At 40.6% G+C, this 17,870-nt stretch overlaps 1 protein-coding gene across 6 annotated transcripts in view; it reads right to left on the reverse strand.

The window, feature by feature from the left end:
• IL1RAPL2 (interleukin 1 receptor accessory protein like 2) overlaps nucleotides 1–17,870 on the reverse strand; it is a 434,872-nt gene that overhangs the window by 19,799 nt on the left and 397,203 nt on the right. For all 6 annotated transcript variants that reach the window (XM_027645481.1, XM_027645482.1, XM_027645483.1 and 3 more), the window contains 2 exons: nucleotides 9,880–10,009; nucleotides 3,416–3,561 (listed from right to left, as the gene is read on the reverse strand). In XM_027645481.1, coding sequence (XP_027501282.1) covers nucleotides 3,416–3,561; nucleotides 9,880–10,009 — 276 coding nt within the window. The remainder of the gene's footprint in view (nucleotides 1–3,415; nucleotides 3,562–9,879; nucleotides 10,010–17,870) is intronic.

The raw sequence follows: 17,870 nt of genomic DNA on the forward strand, positions 1-17,870 counted from the left end.
TGGGGCTATTGGTACACTGGTGCTGTGCAGACAGCACTCCTGTATTCTCCTGAGGATTCATGAGGACCACACCACTACTACAGCAAAAGACTTCAATATATTTTACCTTAAATACCTGAATGGTTAATGTTACTTTTTCAAAGCAAAATATGTGTTAAAAATAACCATCTGATGACAAAATAAGAACTATAGAAACTCCTATACTAATCTACAGCTTGGATTTGGGGTTTATTCCTGTTTTTTTACACAAGCCTTCCTAGTTTAGCAGGACTCATGACTAATGCCACCTTTTGTAGACCTGACATGCTGCAATCACACCTTTGAGGAGAGGGCAGGTTTAAACCACAGCACTGTGTCAGCCTGGAGACAAAACAGAGGTAAAAATGCCTCTTGTCAAACACAGATAATGCAGCTCTTAACAGGTAAGACTTTGGAGGGAGGGGGATTTCTCTGGCTGAGAGATCTGTGCTGCTGCTTTGCCTCAGCACCTGGAAAGCTGCAGCCCATTGCAATAGAAATCCATGGTCCTTTCTTTGACATACAGAAGGGGTGTTGGTCAACAACTTTCTACCAGTCCTGCTCTAAATCTTGTATGAGGTCAGTAAGTACAGTAGTATTTCCTGGCTCATGAATACAGTCAAATCCAAGTTGGAGAAAGCTAGGATAAGAAGTAATTAAATCAAGTTGCAGAAAGGAAAAGTTTGGTCAAGTATTTGTAAGAACTTAATAAATAACAAACAGGACAATGGGACAGGCAGTCAAAGGATACAGTAAAACACAGTGGTTATTTTAAATGACACTTTAATAGCTTGAAAATCAACTATTGAGAATGCTTGAGGGGAATATAAGTTTTTTACAGCCACAGTGCAGAGAGAAATGAAATAGTAGCTGCAAAGTGATCCTTTCCACCTCCAAATTCTGTATTCAGCAGTGCTTCTTCCATAATTTCAGCAGAGCTCTGAAATATCTGCATTTTTTTGTTATAAATAAACCTAGCTTGTTATTCTAATATATGCACACAGAAGAACATTTAGCAGTGCCAACATAGATACACTATCAGTTGTATATTTATGAGGTTCAGTAGAAGGAAAGGTAGAATGCTTTCTGTACTAAAGAGGCTAATCCTTCATCATGATGACCAGACTCCTTCATTAAAGTTGTGACAACCTGTCACTTTAGATCACAGAATCATAGAATCATTTTGGTTGGAAAAGACCTCTAAGATGATTGAGCCCAGCTGTTAACCCAGCACTGCCAAGCCCACCACTAAACCATGTCCCCAAATGCCACATCTACATGACTTTCAAATCCCTTCAGGGATGGTGACTCCAGCACTCCCAAGTCCTTTTTCCCCAGGCAGCTTTCCAGTTACTCTGCCCCAGCCTGCAGTGCTGCAGGGGGTTGTTGTGACCCAAGGGCAGGACCTGGCACTTTGCCTTGTTGAACCTCATATAACTGCCCTCATCCCATTGATCCAGCCAGTCCAGATCCCTCTGCAGAGCCTTCCTACCCTCCTGTGTGTATGTATGTGTGTAGTAGAGAGTAGAATGATCTGCTGGATCAACATTCCTGCCCAACTTGGTGTCGTCTGCAAACTGAGGGAGGGTGCACTTGATTCCCTTGTCCAGATCATTCATAAAGATATTAAATAGGACTGGCCTCAGTACTGATCCCTGGGGAACATCACCTGTGACTGGCTGCCAACTGGATTTAACTCCACACACCACCCCTCTCTGGGCCTGGCCATCCAGCCAGTTTCTTTACCCAGCTGACGATGCACCCATCCAAGCTGTGAGCAGCCAGTTTCTCCAGGAGAATGCTGTGCAAAACAGTCTCAAAGGCTTTACTAAAGTTCAGGTAGGCATCATTCACAGCTTTTCCCTCACCCATGCTGAATATACATTTGTGTGTGCTCCACACCACAACTGTGGAACCTTGTTTCTCAGAGTGGTTTACAACTTCTGGGGTTTTTTTTCTTATTTTTCCTATTACTTAGTGTAAAATATAACCTATGTTATGCCCTTCTTTCTAGGAGGATGTAAAGCTCTTATGTGTAGAGGGAATAGAGTAAGTAGAATTTGATTCAGCTGACTCTGACAGGACTGCATACTCTACTTCCACACATAAAACCTGTGGGTCACATGAAAGAATAGCAAAAAAAGAGGACATTGACCCAAAAGTTTCCTCTCCCTTGTAGCCCTTTTTTGTCTCAATACCACACCTCCCTCACCTTTCATTTGATACAGATTATAGCCATCAAACACAGTGCTTAGCATCCAGCATGCCTTCAGGGGGAACTGATGACTAGGGATGTTTTCCAGAACTGTGATGCCCCATCTAGAGAGGCCTTGGCTGCTCTTCTTATTCTTCCACCTGACTCTTAGTTCATTTGCCATAGTGAAAACACTCAAAGGACTGGAACTGCACCTTCAGGTTTGCCTCACGAAAACAATTCTTCTTCTCTGCTTTTGGCAAAATAATTTACAGTCAGGAATGATGGCAGAAATCTGGACAATGTATTAACTCTTTAGTCAATCTCCCGTGCTGATGGCTCTGTAGTTTCACATAACAGCTTTCTCCTGAGTGTGCAACCTTCCTTTGCTTTTCTTATAGCTTTTGTATTGCCTGATATACTGTATCTTAGAGAGATCACCATCAAATTTAAATGCCACCCTACTTATGAATAGGAGAGGTGATTGAACAAACAACATAAGAACTGTAATGAGGAACTGTTAAACTCTTTACGATAATGACTTCTACAAACAGCAGCGCATAGTAGCACCTTTTAATTTGGCACATTCAAATCCAAATGGTTTCCTTTCTGCTACAGATATCTTGTCTGTAGTGGTATTCCCAATTCAGGAGCAGTATCAAGCAAGACAAGCACGATGGGGTAATTCTCCATCAATTTGTAGCTCCCATTGCAATGTTTTTCATTCTCAATGCAGTTACAAATCTAAATGCATGGTGACAGTTTAAAGTTTTCAATTTAAAACATAAAGCCAGGAAGTGGAGAAATACAAGAACATCTGACCTCACTGCCAAGGTAGCTGTTCTAAGAAATCCACATTTTAACTCTATCACACAATTACTGCTGGCCTAGTCAGTCAACTCTGGGTCAAATTCATAGGTTGTTTAGACCAAAATACTTCCACCACTGATCATATATTGGTGCTTTATGAGTGACTGTATTCCAAGCAAGTGCATCACCTTCAAGGCTGAATAGACGCTAAAGAACAATTAATGATTTATTTTTTTTTTTCACGAGTGGTAAACTGAAGCTGTACACAAGCCTACTTCAGCTCCAAGCAGGCACACAGGAGTCCAGCCTCGCTCAGAGAGGTCAGCAGGACCTCTGGCTGACCTGTTGCTGCTGTGAGGGCGAGAGCACAGATAATGAAATGGAGAGAATTACCTTTCTTGCGCAGAAGGACACTGGCGTGTTTCCGTCCATTTCTGTTTTCCACGTGACACGTGTAGTTAGCCAGGTCTGCCTCCCCTACAGCATCAAAGATCAATGTCAACTCAACTTCTTTTTCTCCAAGGTGTTCTCTGAGGAGTCTGAAAGGAAGGATACAGGCTTTGCTTTAGCTGAATTAATATGGGTGGAAGACTCCCAAAAGAACCATGATTTCTCAGCACAAGATAGACAGTGTTCCTTGGCCTCCTTCACTCCGGGAGAAGGATTTAGAAGGAGACTCATGCTGCCTGAAAGACTTCTCAGAGGCATCTTTCATGATCACCAAAAGCCTCTTTCTCCTTCCATGTCTAGTGAGGAGCTAAACCAAGTAAAGGAAGTGGCCATGAGTGCAATGGTTGCATGTGGCTTGTTTACATTGGCTCCATCAGAATTAAATGCTAAAAACAATGCTTCTTTTAAAAGAAGCAGTAAATATCCATTTTCCAGAAGCAAATATGTGCTACGAAGCCATCACCGAACAAATTATAAGGCAGTATTTTAAAGGCTGGGTATTGTAATACATTTTAATGCAGTCTGGAAACCTAACAAAAGGAGCTGTGCTACTGTCTGTAACTTTCCTCTATTTTCTGGGGCTAGATCCTGACTTTAAAAGGGAACAGTGTCAAGAACAAGAGCTCTCTGCTCCTTTGAGAGGACAGAGGAGACATGCAAAATCCCCACAAAGGGAATAGAAAGTTGTAGCAGACTTTCAGGCCAGAGGTACAGTCTTTTCATGTCATTGTTCTCGTGTGAACATTAAAAAGAATGCAAAGTAAATGCAAGTGTTTTCTGCTGCTGACATTAAGTCTAAAAACACAATACCCTATTCTCTCAGAAGGCTTATCACTTGTTCAAGGAAAAGTTGCTGCTCCTTTGATAAAGGAAATGTAACGTCAAGTAAAATCTACAAGGTTCATTTGATCCTGTTTGTGTACTGCTGCTTAATGTGAAGGGGGTAAACACAAAATGTGGGGTGCCCTGGCAGACACCTGTGAACTCACCACTGCATGTTGCACTTCAGTGAGTCTTTTCTCTGAAAAGGCTGTTTACAGCACTGTGAGGTAAAGGCATAAATAAAATCCAGGTTCCCCAAACATGAAATATTTTCTCCAGAGACCAAAGGGAGGCAACTGGGCAGGAAGTAACTAATGGGAGTGCTGCCTGCTCTGGACAGAAACTGCAGCTGGAGACCTTAACATTTGTCAACAAAGAGCAACCCCCAAACTTCTCTATTATAAACCATAATAGAGAGTTTTGGAGTTTCCGATGCGCACACGCATTTTCTTATGTATGTGAGTTCACATAACACTCCAAATTTGAAAACAAATCAGAAGAGAAGTATGAGAGAATTGCACTAGACAATGAAAACTAGAATAAACCATATCTTTACAGTAAGATTTCATACAGCACACAGCCTCTAAAGGCATGTGGGATCTGACAGAACTCAGAAGATGTACCAGAGCATCCACAACGATTCAGCCTCTTTCACTGTGGCTGTGTAACTTGCAAAAAAGCAAGGGGAAAATCATTAGTTTAAAAACGGGAGTGTGTGTGTGTTGCATTTGGAAACTTAGATTTAATCTTTTTTTGCAAATTAACTCTCATTTATTATGGTTTTTTGGTGTTCTTTTTTTTCGTTTTGTTTTGGGTTTTTTTAAAATTTTTTTAATTCTAGACCAGAGTCCAAGTGGTGAAATTATGGAAGAAAAGTTGAATTTGCATCATTTCTGGTCAGAAAAGAAACCTCCTTGGAAAGCCTGGTCTGTTTGCAGACTCAGCCTAAATAATTGGGAGTCAGATAAATCAATTCTCATCTAGCTATTAATCTGCTATCTATATAAAGACTCAGGAAAGTCTTTCTCCTCTGCTGGTAAACAATATGCCTGACAAATTTTGGCCTACAAATCCTGCCGCAAGGAACTATATAATCCTTAACAGAGATGATATCTGGGACACTAATCTGGAGCACTTTGTCAGTGTTCCGATTGTCTTGTAGTTATCCTATAATCAGGATATTTTACACAGAAAAAAATGAAGACTGATTACAATTAAAATAAAAGAAACTATTATTTTGAACTATATCCAATCCATATTTATTTAAAGTAACTGACCCTTAACCTAAATTTAAATAACACATGATCAACTGAAAAGGAGCTTTCATAAAACAAAGAATATGCATTTGAACTGAGAATTTTTTCCACTTATCTTACTTCTAATTGCAATCTCTAGTAAGGGAACTCTTTAGAACAGGATCTATCATGAAAATGCTGACAAACATTTAAGCATTACGCTGGCAGCAAAGCACAGAATGATCTTGGTGGCGTTGAACCTTTCATTCCTGCTTTTTTGGTTTTTTCTCTTTTCCTTTAACCAGTATTCTACAGCTAATGATTCATTATTGCCTGGAAATACACAGTCGGTCACCTACATTTTTTCAATATGTGTACAGCCTTTAATTAATTGCATTTTGTGGTTGGTTCAGAGAACACTGAGCACAATATTTTCGGGTTAGAAAAGGAACAGAGTAACAAGTAAAGATCTTACAGGTCCAAAAGCATTTTCTGCACACCCCGAAGATGAAGCTCTGTCCCTGTCTGTAATGGGAGAAACTTCACCAGTGACACTGTCAACACATGCCAGCTCTCACAAGGTGAGAAAATAATAGCTTGCTTTTTCTGGTTTGCTGAACAAACTAAGAGTAATTACATCATTTAATACATTGCTAAATCAATGGCACTTGGCAACTCACAACAAACAGGATAGAAAGAGAGAAAGAAAAGGTGGGTGAAGTAAAAACAATACAGTGCCTTCTTTTTCTTCAAGCTGAAGCATTTTATTTGAGCTGAATCAAAACATTTTGTCTAGTGAATATTTTTCAGTTAAGAATATGAATTTTAAAAAAAAGGAAGTGCCATTTCAGAATACAAATGTTTTCTTTGAAAATTATCCAACAGTTTGGATTTTTCAAATCTTTTGTCATATTTTTTCCAATGCATGTGTGCACTAAGTTGAATCTGAAGTTAAAATGCTTTTCCTTTGAGACCATATTTACCTAAAATTTTTAGGCTGTGTATGATCAAAGATGTAAAGGCCCTAAGAAAGCCTCACCTGGGTCTCTTTGCAAGACCAAGGCATTACTTCAAACCTTTACTAACCTGCATGTGAGATGCAGGGACTGCATCTGCAGGGACTTAGCAGAAAGGATATTTTCATTCCTTATATAGCTGAGGATCTGGACAGTGAACAGGGCTATGAACTCTACTGCCTTCCTTCTACTCCTTAACAATAGGCTGTAGATGAAAGGACAGATCTGTGAGTACATAAGTACCTCTCCAAAGCAAAGCAGTTCAACTGGCAACATGGCACAGTGATCTTCCCTCTCACTTTCCTGCATCATGTTTCTTATTCTTTGCCCAGAAATTGTCTACTTAAGTAGTATAAGCTTTTCAGGAGAGGGCTGTCATTTCCATACTTCTCTGCCAAGTACCCAGCACACTGGCCAGGCAGTGGCGGGAATTCTGTCTCCCGCCCTCATCACCCCCTCCTAACAAAACACAACATAACCTCATCTTGTCTGAGCATTTCATAACCATCAGTTGACTTCTGCGGGTGATAAATTAATCTGGAGAAATAAAGCTGCCATTCAAAATGTCTTCATTCACCTCTTTTCATGCCACTAGAAGGAGTTAAACTATAACTACTCTAAAAATGGACAAGACAGAAAAAACAAGGACAAACATACTTTATAAGACATGCATTATGAGGCAACTGCAAACTGTTTGGCAGTGTTGCCTGAAGAAGAAAAAGAAGCAACTCATAGGTGGCTGGGAGAGTAAGATTTATGTCTGAAAATACTTTGCCATGACAGAGACGGTGTTGAAATTTGCTGTGGGCTCCTTTCATAATTAGGTACAACTGACAACTCTGAAGACAGGCTTAAAGACTCTGATTTCTTCTTTAATAGCCCTGGTTCAATTTACATGACATTTTTATTACCGCTGTGAAAAACCCACCTGGTAAGCAAAGCCTCTTTCTCCTTTCTCCTCAACCATGTCTAACACCTGGGGATCTTAATTCAAGGGAAGGCAAGGAAGCAGCTTAGGGAGAGGGTCACTGCCTCTGAGTCCTGCAATGCTGGTTAGTTGCTTTTTTATTATGAGGCTTTAGAGCAAGTTCTAATAAATAACAAGAAGTCCAGAACTACAAAAATATTACTCATGGTGAAGTGTGGTTACAAAAAAAACCCCTCCAGTTCCATGGGTTTGATTTGAACAGGAATGCTCAAGTTAAGTGCACCCTTGTTTCAGTGCTTTCACAACAGCAGTGGCTGCTAACCATGCACACTGGAGGATGCATATTAGGGATGGGGGGTTTGTATTCCCACACTGCATTGATTTGCAAACCTGAACTCTCATCTCAGAAAATCCAGCAAACACAACAGACAGGCATGGTCCAGGGTAGGGACAGTACCAAAAATTCAGAATGCTACTAAGTTTGTGAACTGATTTAAGATGGGGGATGCAGAGTTAAAATGTTAGAAGCTTTCCAAATGAAAGCTGGAGTATCTTGATCTGGTTGTAACAATTCCCAACTACTTTTAGTTTCTCAACACAAACAGAAACGTGCTGGTAACACCACAGAGAAGCAAACTAATGGAAAAGGCATTTAACCAGCAAGTTCAGCATGGCTTATCAAATTTGACACATACTTGACAATTTTTTAAATACAACAATAAATACGACTGGGTGGAAGGTGTGGGCTGGCTCAGAGCACTGTCAGAATGATTAGTGCTGCTTAGTTTCCCTGAAGGAGCACACCTGTAATGGGACACATAAACAAGAGCTCTTACTGTGAAAGAATCATTTGCAAAAAGTTACCACTTCAGTTGCCACAGCTACTTCTAAATCAAAAAAGGGAAGGACTGTGGCACTGCTGGTAATGATGCAGTAGGTTTTGGTAAATGCTCTTTTTAATGCTGGCTGTGATCACAGGAGATTAGGTATGTGATAAGTAGATTAGCTGAGGAGAAGATTCACTGAATTGTGAGGGGTCTGCAAACTGAGTCAAAGCATTTTAATGGAATGAGAAGAGGGAGTTGTCACATATTAATTTGAAACATGAATGTGTAATGAGGTGGCACAATGAAGGATAAATAACAGCTTTTTCAAACTCAATTTCACTAATAAAAGCACATGAAGGAAAAGTTTTGAACTGTACTAAAGCTGGAATGCTCTTTGAATACAAAACTCAAATTGTCCTTCTGATGCAGAGGAAGAACATGACCAAAATCACTCTGTTCATATATATATATACCCACGCCGGAGAGGACACAATGTCATTAAGTGCTGATTCCTTACAATAGCAGAAGTTTCCAATAATTGCTTTTTGTGGTCAGAAGCCCAAAAGAGGACTGTACACTGGCAATATAAAATAAATTTCATCTTTGTGCAATTAAGGTGCAATGTTAGGTCAGTTATTTTAGTATATCTTAATAACCAGTGGCTAAATGGCTGAACTTCAAATTATTGATCAAGCAATAAAGCAAAGGAACCTCTCTCTGCCTGCTCTCCCAAATTACCTTTACAAGAAACAAACAACTCAGATATGAGATCAAAAAAATGTGCAATGGAAGGTGAAAAGACCTAGGTTTTCTTTATAATCTATATTCATTGTGTCTGTTGGAGCTGGAACCCCCTTGTCCATAGTTTAACCATAGCTTAGTCTTTGCTCAAAGAACAGTAATCAGGTAATTAGTAAAGAAGAGAAGATGATGCTGTTGAGTGAAAATTCCATGAAAGTTCATGGGGATACAAGTAAGTGTTTTCTTTAAAACTGGTACAGCAAATGATAACCAGCACCTGGAACAAGCCAAGCACAAGTTGGATATCAGGCACAGCCACTCCTTTCACTCCGTTTAAGTGTTAAGCCTGGAGGAACAAATGCTCTCTGAAAGTCCTGGTTAAGGCACACTGAGAGCTGCATCACAGACAGACAGCACATGCAGCAGAAGAGAAAAAGTATGGTGGCTTTGACAGGATACCATTAATCTTCAAGATTAACACTGATGCTGAAATGAATGTCATCTTGCCAAGGACTGCCACATGGGACAGCTGCACTGGGCAGCACCATTTCCATGCAGGGCTAAAATCAACCCCTGGAACACTCAAGAGACGCTTCAGCTACCACCCACCAGGGGAATTTGATAACAGATTTTCAGGCTCTTAGATAGCTATGTCTTTATCTTCTATGTCTTTAGAGTTTAGAAAGGGGAGGGAGCAAATCACAGAGCCCTGGCTCCAAGTCATTAATCACTCTTTGGACAGAAAAACATTTTTACTTTCAATTAAAAACCTGTTAAGAAAACCCAACAGGCTTTTGGGGCATACAATAAGTTTAACAGTAAATAATCTAAAAAGTACCTGACTTCGCCTTCTCTAATGTGACCTTCTAATTCTTCTATGAATTTCTCCCCTCTCATCCAGTAGATCATGGGGCCTGATTCTCCACTGAATCCAAAGAAAGCTTTGCAGGCCACAGTCAGTGGGTTTCCTGAGGACAAAAGGAAGAGAAAAGGTTAGAGACTATGTCATAGCTACTAGTGAGAGAATTTTTATAAGAAATCTCAACACCTCAGATAAAGCTCCTCATTTAAAACTGGAAGGAAAAAAAAAAGAAGGAATAACTATAAAATAGGAAAAAGAGTGATGTTGATTTCCACCTACACAAAAGAGCTGTGAAATGAAACCCTGAGGTTATCTATCATTTAATTTTTCCCAGAAAGATCCTACATGAACAATAAGAAGGTATGGAAATGGTGGCAACATAAGGTGATGTCAAGCTGGTTGTCAAAAAGAAAGAGATGACTGCTCTGTCGGACTCCTGGGATCTCTCCCAGGATTGGAGATTTGTCCCTGTAAGGCAGGTAAATCACTGAACTACTGCTCCTTACCCACCACAAAAAAGACACAGGAATAATTTCTTCCTCATTTAGATAGAAATCAAATGTTAATGAAGTTGTGGTAAGCTGCTCAGAGAGTTTTTAAAGATTCCCAAGAAATACATGATGCCAGTGAGCACCAACACTGATGTTACTGTCAACAGGCATTTGGCAAAGGACCAAACTTCAAAGCATTATTTAAGCAATAGACTAAAGAACTTCTTCCTTTCAGCTCTGCAATAATACTTCCAAAAGAAAGAAATTAAAACTTGGAAACTAATCAGGTTTCTTTTCTCTTTGAGAATTCAGCATTTAGATGGGATTTAGTTTGGCTACAGCTCTGTGTTAGGTAGTCCAGGACTGTGCTTACACTGCCAGGACAGATGGTCATCTGCCTGCAGAAGACAAAAAAAACCCAACAAAAACCCCCAGGAAAACCTCAAACAAGACAGGAAATTAATGAGAAACATGCCCATTCCCTTGGTATGAAAATACAGCTCCTGCACCCACTTTTCTCTGCCTATTTTACCCCACAGAGGTGGTCTAGGTTACAGAGCAGCTGTAGAATCAGCAACTTAGATGTGAGGATAGATTACATTTAATGTCCTTCCAGGACTTGGATCAAGAATGGAAAGCCCAAATGAATTTTATTTTATTTGAAAGAAAGATTTTATTATGTCAGCCATTCTCAGTGTCAGCAGGAGACTCTCTTGACGCTGAAATATAACAGGCCTACAATTTTCAGAGGGGCTAATCATTTGGAGCACATCACTTGGTTGAGCATGGGGTAATGCTTTCACATGATTGACTTACTGTGCCTTAATCAGTTACCTCTTGTCTGCTCAGCAGTGTTAACTTGCTGTGTGCACACTCAGAGTGTATCAGAGCTCTGTGTTAAAGTCTTTGCCCAAATCCCCGCAGAGCTGTCCTAAGTCAACTGCTTGCTCTTGTCCATCCAGTATTTCAGTGCCCAATTTAAGACATGTCTAAAGAGCCTGATTAGTCAGGAAGCACAGCACTCCCAGCCACGGAAAATCAGCCGCCTTTAAATTGTTTCCAAGTCAAGATCCAAAATTACAAGTCCTTTTGAAACATTAGGATACAGCAAGAAAAGACTTAAAGGCTGCACTTGAGTCTCTGTTTCTCAAATAGCAAGAGATAAAAATGGAAAGTGTTTATCCTGAAAATGTTTTCCAGACTCTTTAATTATCTCCACATTCATGATGAACTCTGGCACCACAGCTGGCCACTGAACACGTGCTGATGCTAACAGATTATACAACCAGATCAAACATACAAGAGAGAAGAAGGGGTGGATATTCACATTATCTGCACATCCCACGACACTGACCACCATCAGAAAAATTTCTAAACTTCTACCTAACGAAGAGTCAGAAACACTTCTAGGCAGACATTTAATTCCACTACAAGCTCACCCAGCCTCACTCCACGGGTGGAGTGGAAAACTGGAGCCTCTGGCTACATTCACCTCACTTTCTCCAAACATGCTGAGTGCCTGCGTGGTGTGAGGGCTTTTGTACCACTTGCCTTGGAGTCACAATACACATCTTTTTAAATACCATTTGGTGAATCCTAGCATGTGGCTGCTCAGTCCATGTTTGATTTTAATGGAAAAAGACATTGTTGCAATGTGTAAAAGGAAAAGGATAGATATGGTCTATCAGCATTGACAGTATTTGCCCTTTTCCTGGCTCACCATGCTGGGCCTTAAGTGTTATAGGCAAAATATATTACAGAGTGTGCTTTTTCTCAAACTAGTAGATTTTTACTTAAAAAACAAGCCCTGAGAAATGAGAATATTCTAAGGTGAGCCTAAGATTTCTATACACGCAGAGTAAATATCCTGAGGTAATACGTCTGGTCTGAAGAAACAAAAAGTTTTCTACACAAATAGGAAAATCTAAAACCCCCAGCTGTTGGTACACAGCTTCTGTAATAAACAAACCCAATATAAAGCATCAGGAGCCTTTCCTGTGACAGCCTGCATGATCTGAACATGCCTGGGCAGATCTATTTCCTAGCTTTGCCACCAGAGAAAACAGCAGAATAAACTAATACCATCAACAGCAAAATTTGGAGTGAATTTGGATTTTCAGCTCAAAGTCTGGGACTGGCCACAGCTGAAAAACCCCATAGTTAATCTCATCTGCAAACCCATCACTGACTAGAGGGTGACATAAGCAACTGTTTCGCATAGAATAACTAATTTTTATCTCAGTAGCAGAATGATGTGCATCTGGGTTGATCTGATCTGTTCTGGGGTGGAAAGAGTTTGGGGCTTAATGACCCTTTGAAGTCCCATCCAAACTCAAACTCTCACTCTCTGTTCTACTTCTCAAGCTGGTAAGGCCAGCTCACTCTTCTGTACCTCTCTGAAGCAGCTTCTGGTTTGTAACTCTCCTTACTCCTTCGTGACTCTGGCAGCAGGACACAGTCAGAAAGGTAACATTGGCTCTCTTCCAGAACCACTTTACCTCCCCAAATAAGACTCCACGAGGAAAGTAAGGAAGGTTTCCCCTCTCCTGCTCCAAGACACAACTACAGCAGCAACCTATTGCTACTGGTTTTCAGGGAACTCCAACCAATTCCCATCCAGAAAAGAACACAGCATGTCTCACTGCATTTCCCCCCAAGTACTGTGATCCTAAAAATGAGGCTGATTTCCCTGATTCCTAAATGTACCCTTGAATATGTGGAGAAACAGGCACTGAGCATGGAAAGTGCCCTTTTGCAGGTGCTGATTTTGGGGCTGGCTCCAAGCCATGCAGCATCACGCTGAGTCATAGTTCCAGGCAGAAGGAACTAGCAAGGCCATTTGGAACTCCAACAATCCATCCTGTGTAAGGCCCAAACTTCTGCACATCGTTACTGCTATTCTGCACGACCCCGAGTAGTTCCCCTACTAAGTGTTCTTATTAAGAAATATTCCCCTTGCACCATTTAATTAACAACATTAAACCTCCTAGAATGAATGGTATCCTAATATTTTTTCATTTACAGATGGATTCTGCTTAAATCGGATAGAGATTTCAGATGCATTTTTACTTAATAAAATAATTTGCTGAGAAACAGAGAAAACTATTAGTGAGATTTCAAGTTAAGAAAGTGTTTGAAAAAACAAGGAAAGAAAGCAGAAAAGCTTGTTTATAGACATCCCTGAGTCTTCTGCTCTGCTGGGGTCACCTTGTTACAGTAAAGCTGCAGGTTCCAGCAGAAGTCTCTGCTTTAACTTTTCTCCCTGCCCTGTCAATCAGACAGGCTTGTTGCAAACTCTCAGCTGATAAGACACAACCGCTGGCAATAAGAATGACTTTTATTACCAAATCTTACTTTACAATTTTCACCTGCCCATCTTCACAATAAATCTGTGTGAACTCTACCATACAAATTTTTGCAACTTGTATTCCTGACAAGGAGAATTCCACAGAAATGTAATTACTCGAGGAAAAGAGCTGCCTGATGGTGGTAAAGTACTGGCTAAGGATGGAAAAAGGGTCTGCAAAATAATTTAGCCAGGAATGGTTCTGAATGTGCTTACTGCAGGGCCGACATACATTGAAAGAGAATCAAATCCTGCAGTACAATCTCTCTTAAATGAGATATGCTCCAAGCATTGAGTAAATGAAACTTAAAATACCTAAAAGTTTTTCTGTCTTTTAAAAACTCAAAAGACTTTTAAAAACTTAAATGTCAAAGCTACATGACTGACCAGCATGGAAGACAAAGCCTCTTCACAGATCATAACATCTGCCTTATGCCAAGGTATTTTTCAGGGCTTTTTTTTAAAATGCGGATTGGTTATTTGTTGTTTTTCACTTGTTTTGCACAAACAGGTGTATTTTGTGGCTTTGATGCCCACATCAGAGAATGTGGACTGATGACCTATGCTACCAGCAAATCAGGCCTTCACTCACGGAGCAAATCATCTCAGAGCAACCCCATAAAGGAGCCAAAGTCATCTGTGAATCCTTGGGTGCTATTTTTTTTCCCTGTGGCTTGAAAGACATTAGTTGTTTTTCCAATTCTTTCACATTTTTGTGCCAGATACAACGCCGGTCTCAGCAAGCCTGAATTGAAGCAAATGATCCTTCCCAGCTGGTGGCAGAACTGACTGAAAGTGCAAAAGGCCTCCTTTTGTACTAAGCAACATCAAAAGTCAATCCTGCACACATTGCTAGCTGTATTTACATCTTCTGTTCCACCTGGGTGCCAATACCATGGACTGCAATATCACTGCTTTCATCTGCTCCAGGGCTGGGTGCTGTGTACACGTAGAAGGGAAGACAAGTGCACTGCCGCCACTGAAAAGTCATTTCATCACTCCAAGTCCCTGTTATCAATGCATATGCATCATGTAGCTCCTCTCTGATAATGGTGCCTGTGTCTCTTTCCCAGTAAGACTAACAGAGAGGAGTGTTGGCAAAGGAGCAGCTTCCCTCTCAACACATGCAGATGTTATGCAGGCACTTCGTGGGCTTTGTTTCTTCTGTTTGCTGAGGCAGAGGACAAGAAAGGCAGGTTACTTATCACATCTCAATAAGTGTATTCTACAAGCTGTCTGCAAAACTGAAGCTGACTTTCCAGGCTGTGAGGTTTGCAAGGCAAATCACCATGTCACTGACAAGAACATTATTGTTCTAATGTGCTTTACAAGTGCTAGAAAGCGGCCAAAGAGCAGCAGAGTGATTTAAATTCCCCTGGCAAGGCAGACTGGATTGTATACAACCCTGAAGTAAAGAACACATTTCCTTTTCTTTCAGAAGGACATCCTGGATAAGAAGATATGGGAGACAGAGCTTATGCCTGCAATTTATCCACAAAACAAATGCCGGGGGCAACACAGACCTTGACTCCTGAAAAACAATCTCTGTGTGTGGTAGTTTCTCTCTAGTTAGCAGAGAATGTCAATTCTCTCCAAGTCCCTTGCAAGGACATCTTCTGAGCTGCTCTCCTATGCTCGGCAGCGACAGCAGAGCCCAGCAGCACACCACTACTGAATTTAGACAAAGCTACAGACACCCCACAAAAACTACAGATACATTATCCTTTATTTTCCCCTGGCCATTTCCCAGCATCACTTGATCAGGGGTTCCATGTTTTGTTTAGTTCAGAAAGATTAATAAAGCCAGTGCTAATTACTATACCTTCTATAATATAGGGCTTCTTTTGCCTTCCCTTTTACTTGCTATTCTACAGAATACAGGCCTGTGCTGAACCATGTTATCCCATTTAGGTAAAAGTCTCATAAAGTTCAATGAGTAGTTTGAGCATTAGTGGATCCAGTGAAAATAAAACACACTCAAATCATTTTCCCTCACCAAAAAACACAATTACAGAAAATCCTATAATATTTCAAAACTCTATTCCAGTAGCCAGTAGATTCATGACGGGATATGAGCCTTCCAAACATTTGCATAATTAAAGCTCAGCCAAGAATTAATGAACTGAAAGCATTTTAAAGAAAATTAAGAAACCTGCTTTGGGTAGTGATAATAATTGCCTTAATAAGATAAATTTATAGTGAAATCAAACCTAACTAGCCTCCAGACATTAATTTCAAAACAGTTTAAGAACATTTGAAAGCACATCCATATATATGTATAATTAGATTGTTTTAGTCTCCAAGTTTCTAAAAGAAACAGCCTAAAGGAGGTGCTCTTCCCCTAAGTACAACCCTGTGCTACGAACAGCACATACAGCCACTACAGTGGCATCCTGGCAGCTGTACTGATGTTTAGGAAAAATAAATGGTGGCAATACATAACTTACAGTAAGTTGGCTCTTCACTCACATAAGAACTTTTTGACTGAGGCAAGTCTTTAGCAATAAAAAAAGAGACCGGTGAAAACTTTGACAAGAAAAATGCAAGAGATCTTTAGGTCTTGTTTTGTCCTCTGTAGTTTATGATCTTAATTTTAACTTTCTTTCTTGCTCTGCTCTTATTTCTTATGCCCTGAGACATCACAAAACACACAGCCATGAGATATTTGTGCTTTTCTGTCTCACTCAAGTGAGCAAATAGCATTTATAAAAAGTAGGATAAAAATAACACTAACAACAAGCAGCAAAAGTCCAAACATGAAACAAAGCAACTAAGCCTCTAGACAGTTTGTTGCCAAGAACACAAGTCAATGCATTTGCTGTCATTCCATACAGCCCCAACCATTGCTAATTTAAACAACACAATCACAACCCACTGCAAGGGCTGCTTGTAGGCTTGGCTATTGACTGTAGCTCCCACAAAGACAGAAAAACAAAACTAAAAAACACACACAAGGCTGAAATGTTGCTGATAAAAATTTATCAGATGTTCCAAAAATGAATCAATCAAGGCAAAATCACCTAGAGCAACTTTCTTCCAAAAAAATAACACCCAGAAAAACATCCCAACCCCTGCCTCCCTCCACTGCCAAAAAAAAAAAAGGTAACCTCGCCTAAATCCTATAAAATCCTTTATCCCATTTTCAGAACTGCCTGGGGGTCATAATTTAAAATCTTAGTCATTGAGAGCTCAGGTGTAACGGAAAGTCAAGGATTGTAGCTTTTTGGTTAGTCACCTACAATGAAGACAGATGCTTAGTGGGATTTCCAGAAGCAGCCTGACAGCTGCCTTGTGCTGACTTTAACTTGTGCTCCATGCTGAGGTCCTTCTGCAGATCTCACTTCTGTACATTTTGAGGCATAGAAACATTATTTAAGAAGAGAAATGCCCTGCACGTACTTGGAAAATATCCCCTCAGTGGTAGGGTTGCAAGGGCTGAGGCAGCCCAATGGCAGCAGAGCAGTGACATCCAGAATAGGGTGAACTACGCAGACAGTGCCATGGGACAAATAATCTCGATATGGCCAAAGCATGGACATGTCCCCATGCTGTCACAGCAATCATTCCTCTCACTGCCCTGAGAGAAGAGCAGGAAGGGAAAAATTATTCAGAGGGACACTTGCTTCCTTAAACTACTGTCCCACAGTGAGAAGGGGAAACAGTTTGAGCTCCAAAGAGATGCTTCTGTCTCCTCACAACAACCTGCTGGCTCAAGGGGAAGGCAGGGTCCTATCCCACACAGTGCTGCTTTTTGCCAGTTTCGGGAGTTTCCAGCTCTCCAACTTGCCCCTGCATGAAAGTTTCTATGGACATTTGTGTCCCACATTTCAGTTTCCTGAGCAATTACATCTTGATCTTTCCTCACAGGGGATAAAGAGGATGAAATCCAGCATCTCTTTCTAGAGTAACCTGGCTTCAATGTGAAGAAAGTGCACGGAGGGACCAACCTGACTGAGATCTACCGACACCAATGTTGTCAAATTCTGAACCTTAGTCACATGAGTATGTTATGGGTACCCAGCTGTACATTTCAAAGAGTCCCCATCTAGGAGGCAGAGAGTACATTCAAGGTTGCTAAGGAAACCAGCTGCAGGCTGCAACAGGCTAAAGAAATTACACTAAACCTCTTC

The sequence above is a fragment of the Corapipo altera genome, unplaced genomic scaffold (genome assembly GCF_003945725.1).
Source record: "Corapipo altera isolate COAL_440 unplaced genomic scaffold, ASM394572v1 65, whole genome shotgun sequence".
NCBI lineage: Eukaryota > Metazoa > Chordata > Aves > Passeriformes > Pipridae > Corapipo > Corapipo altera.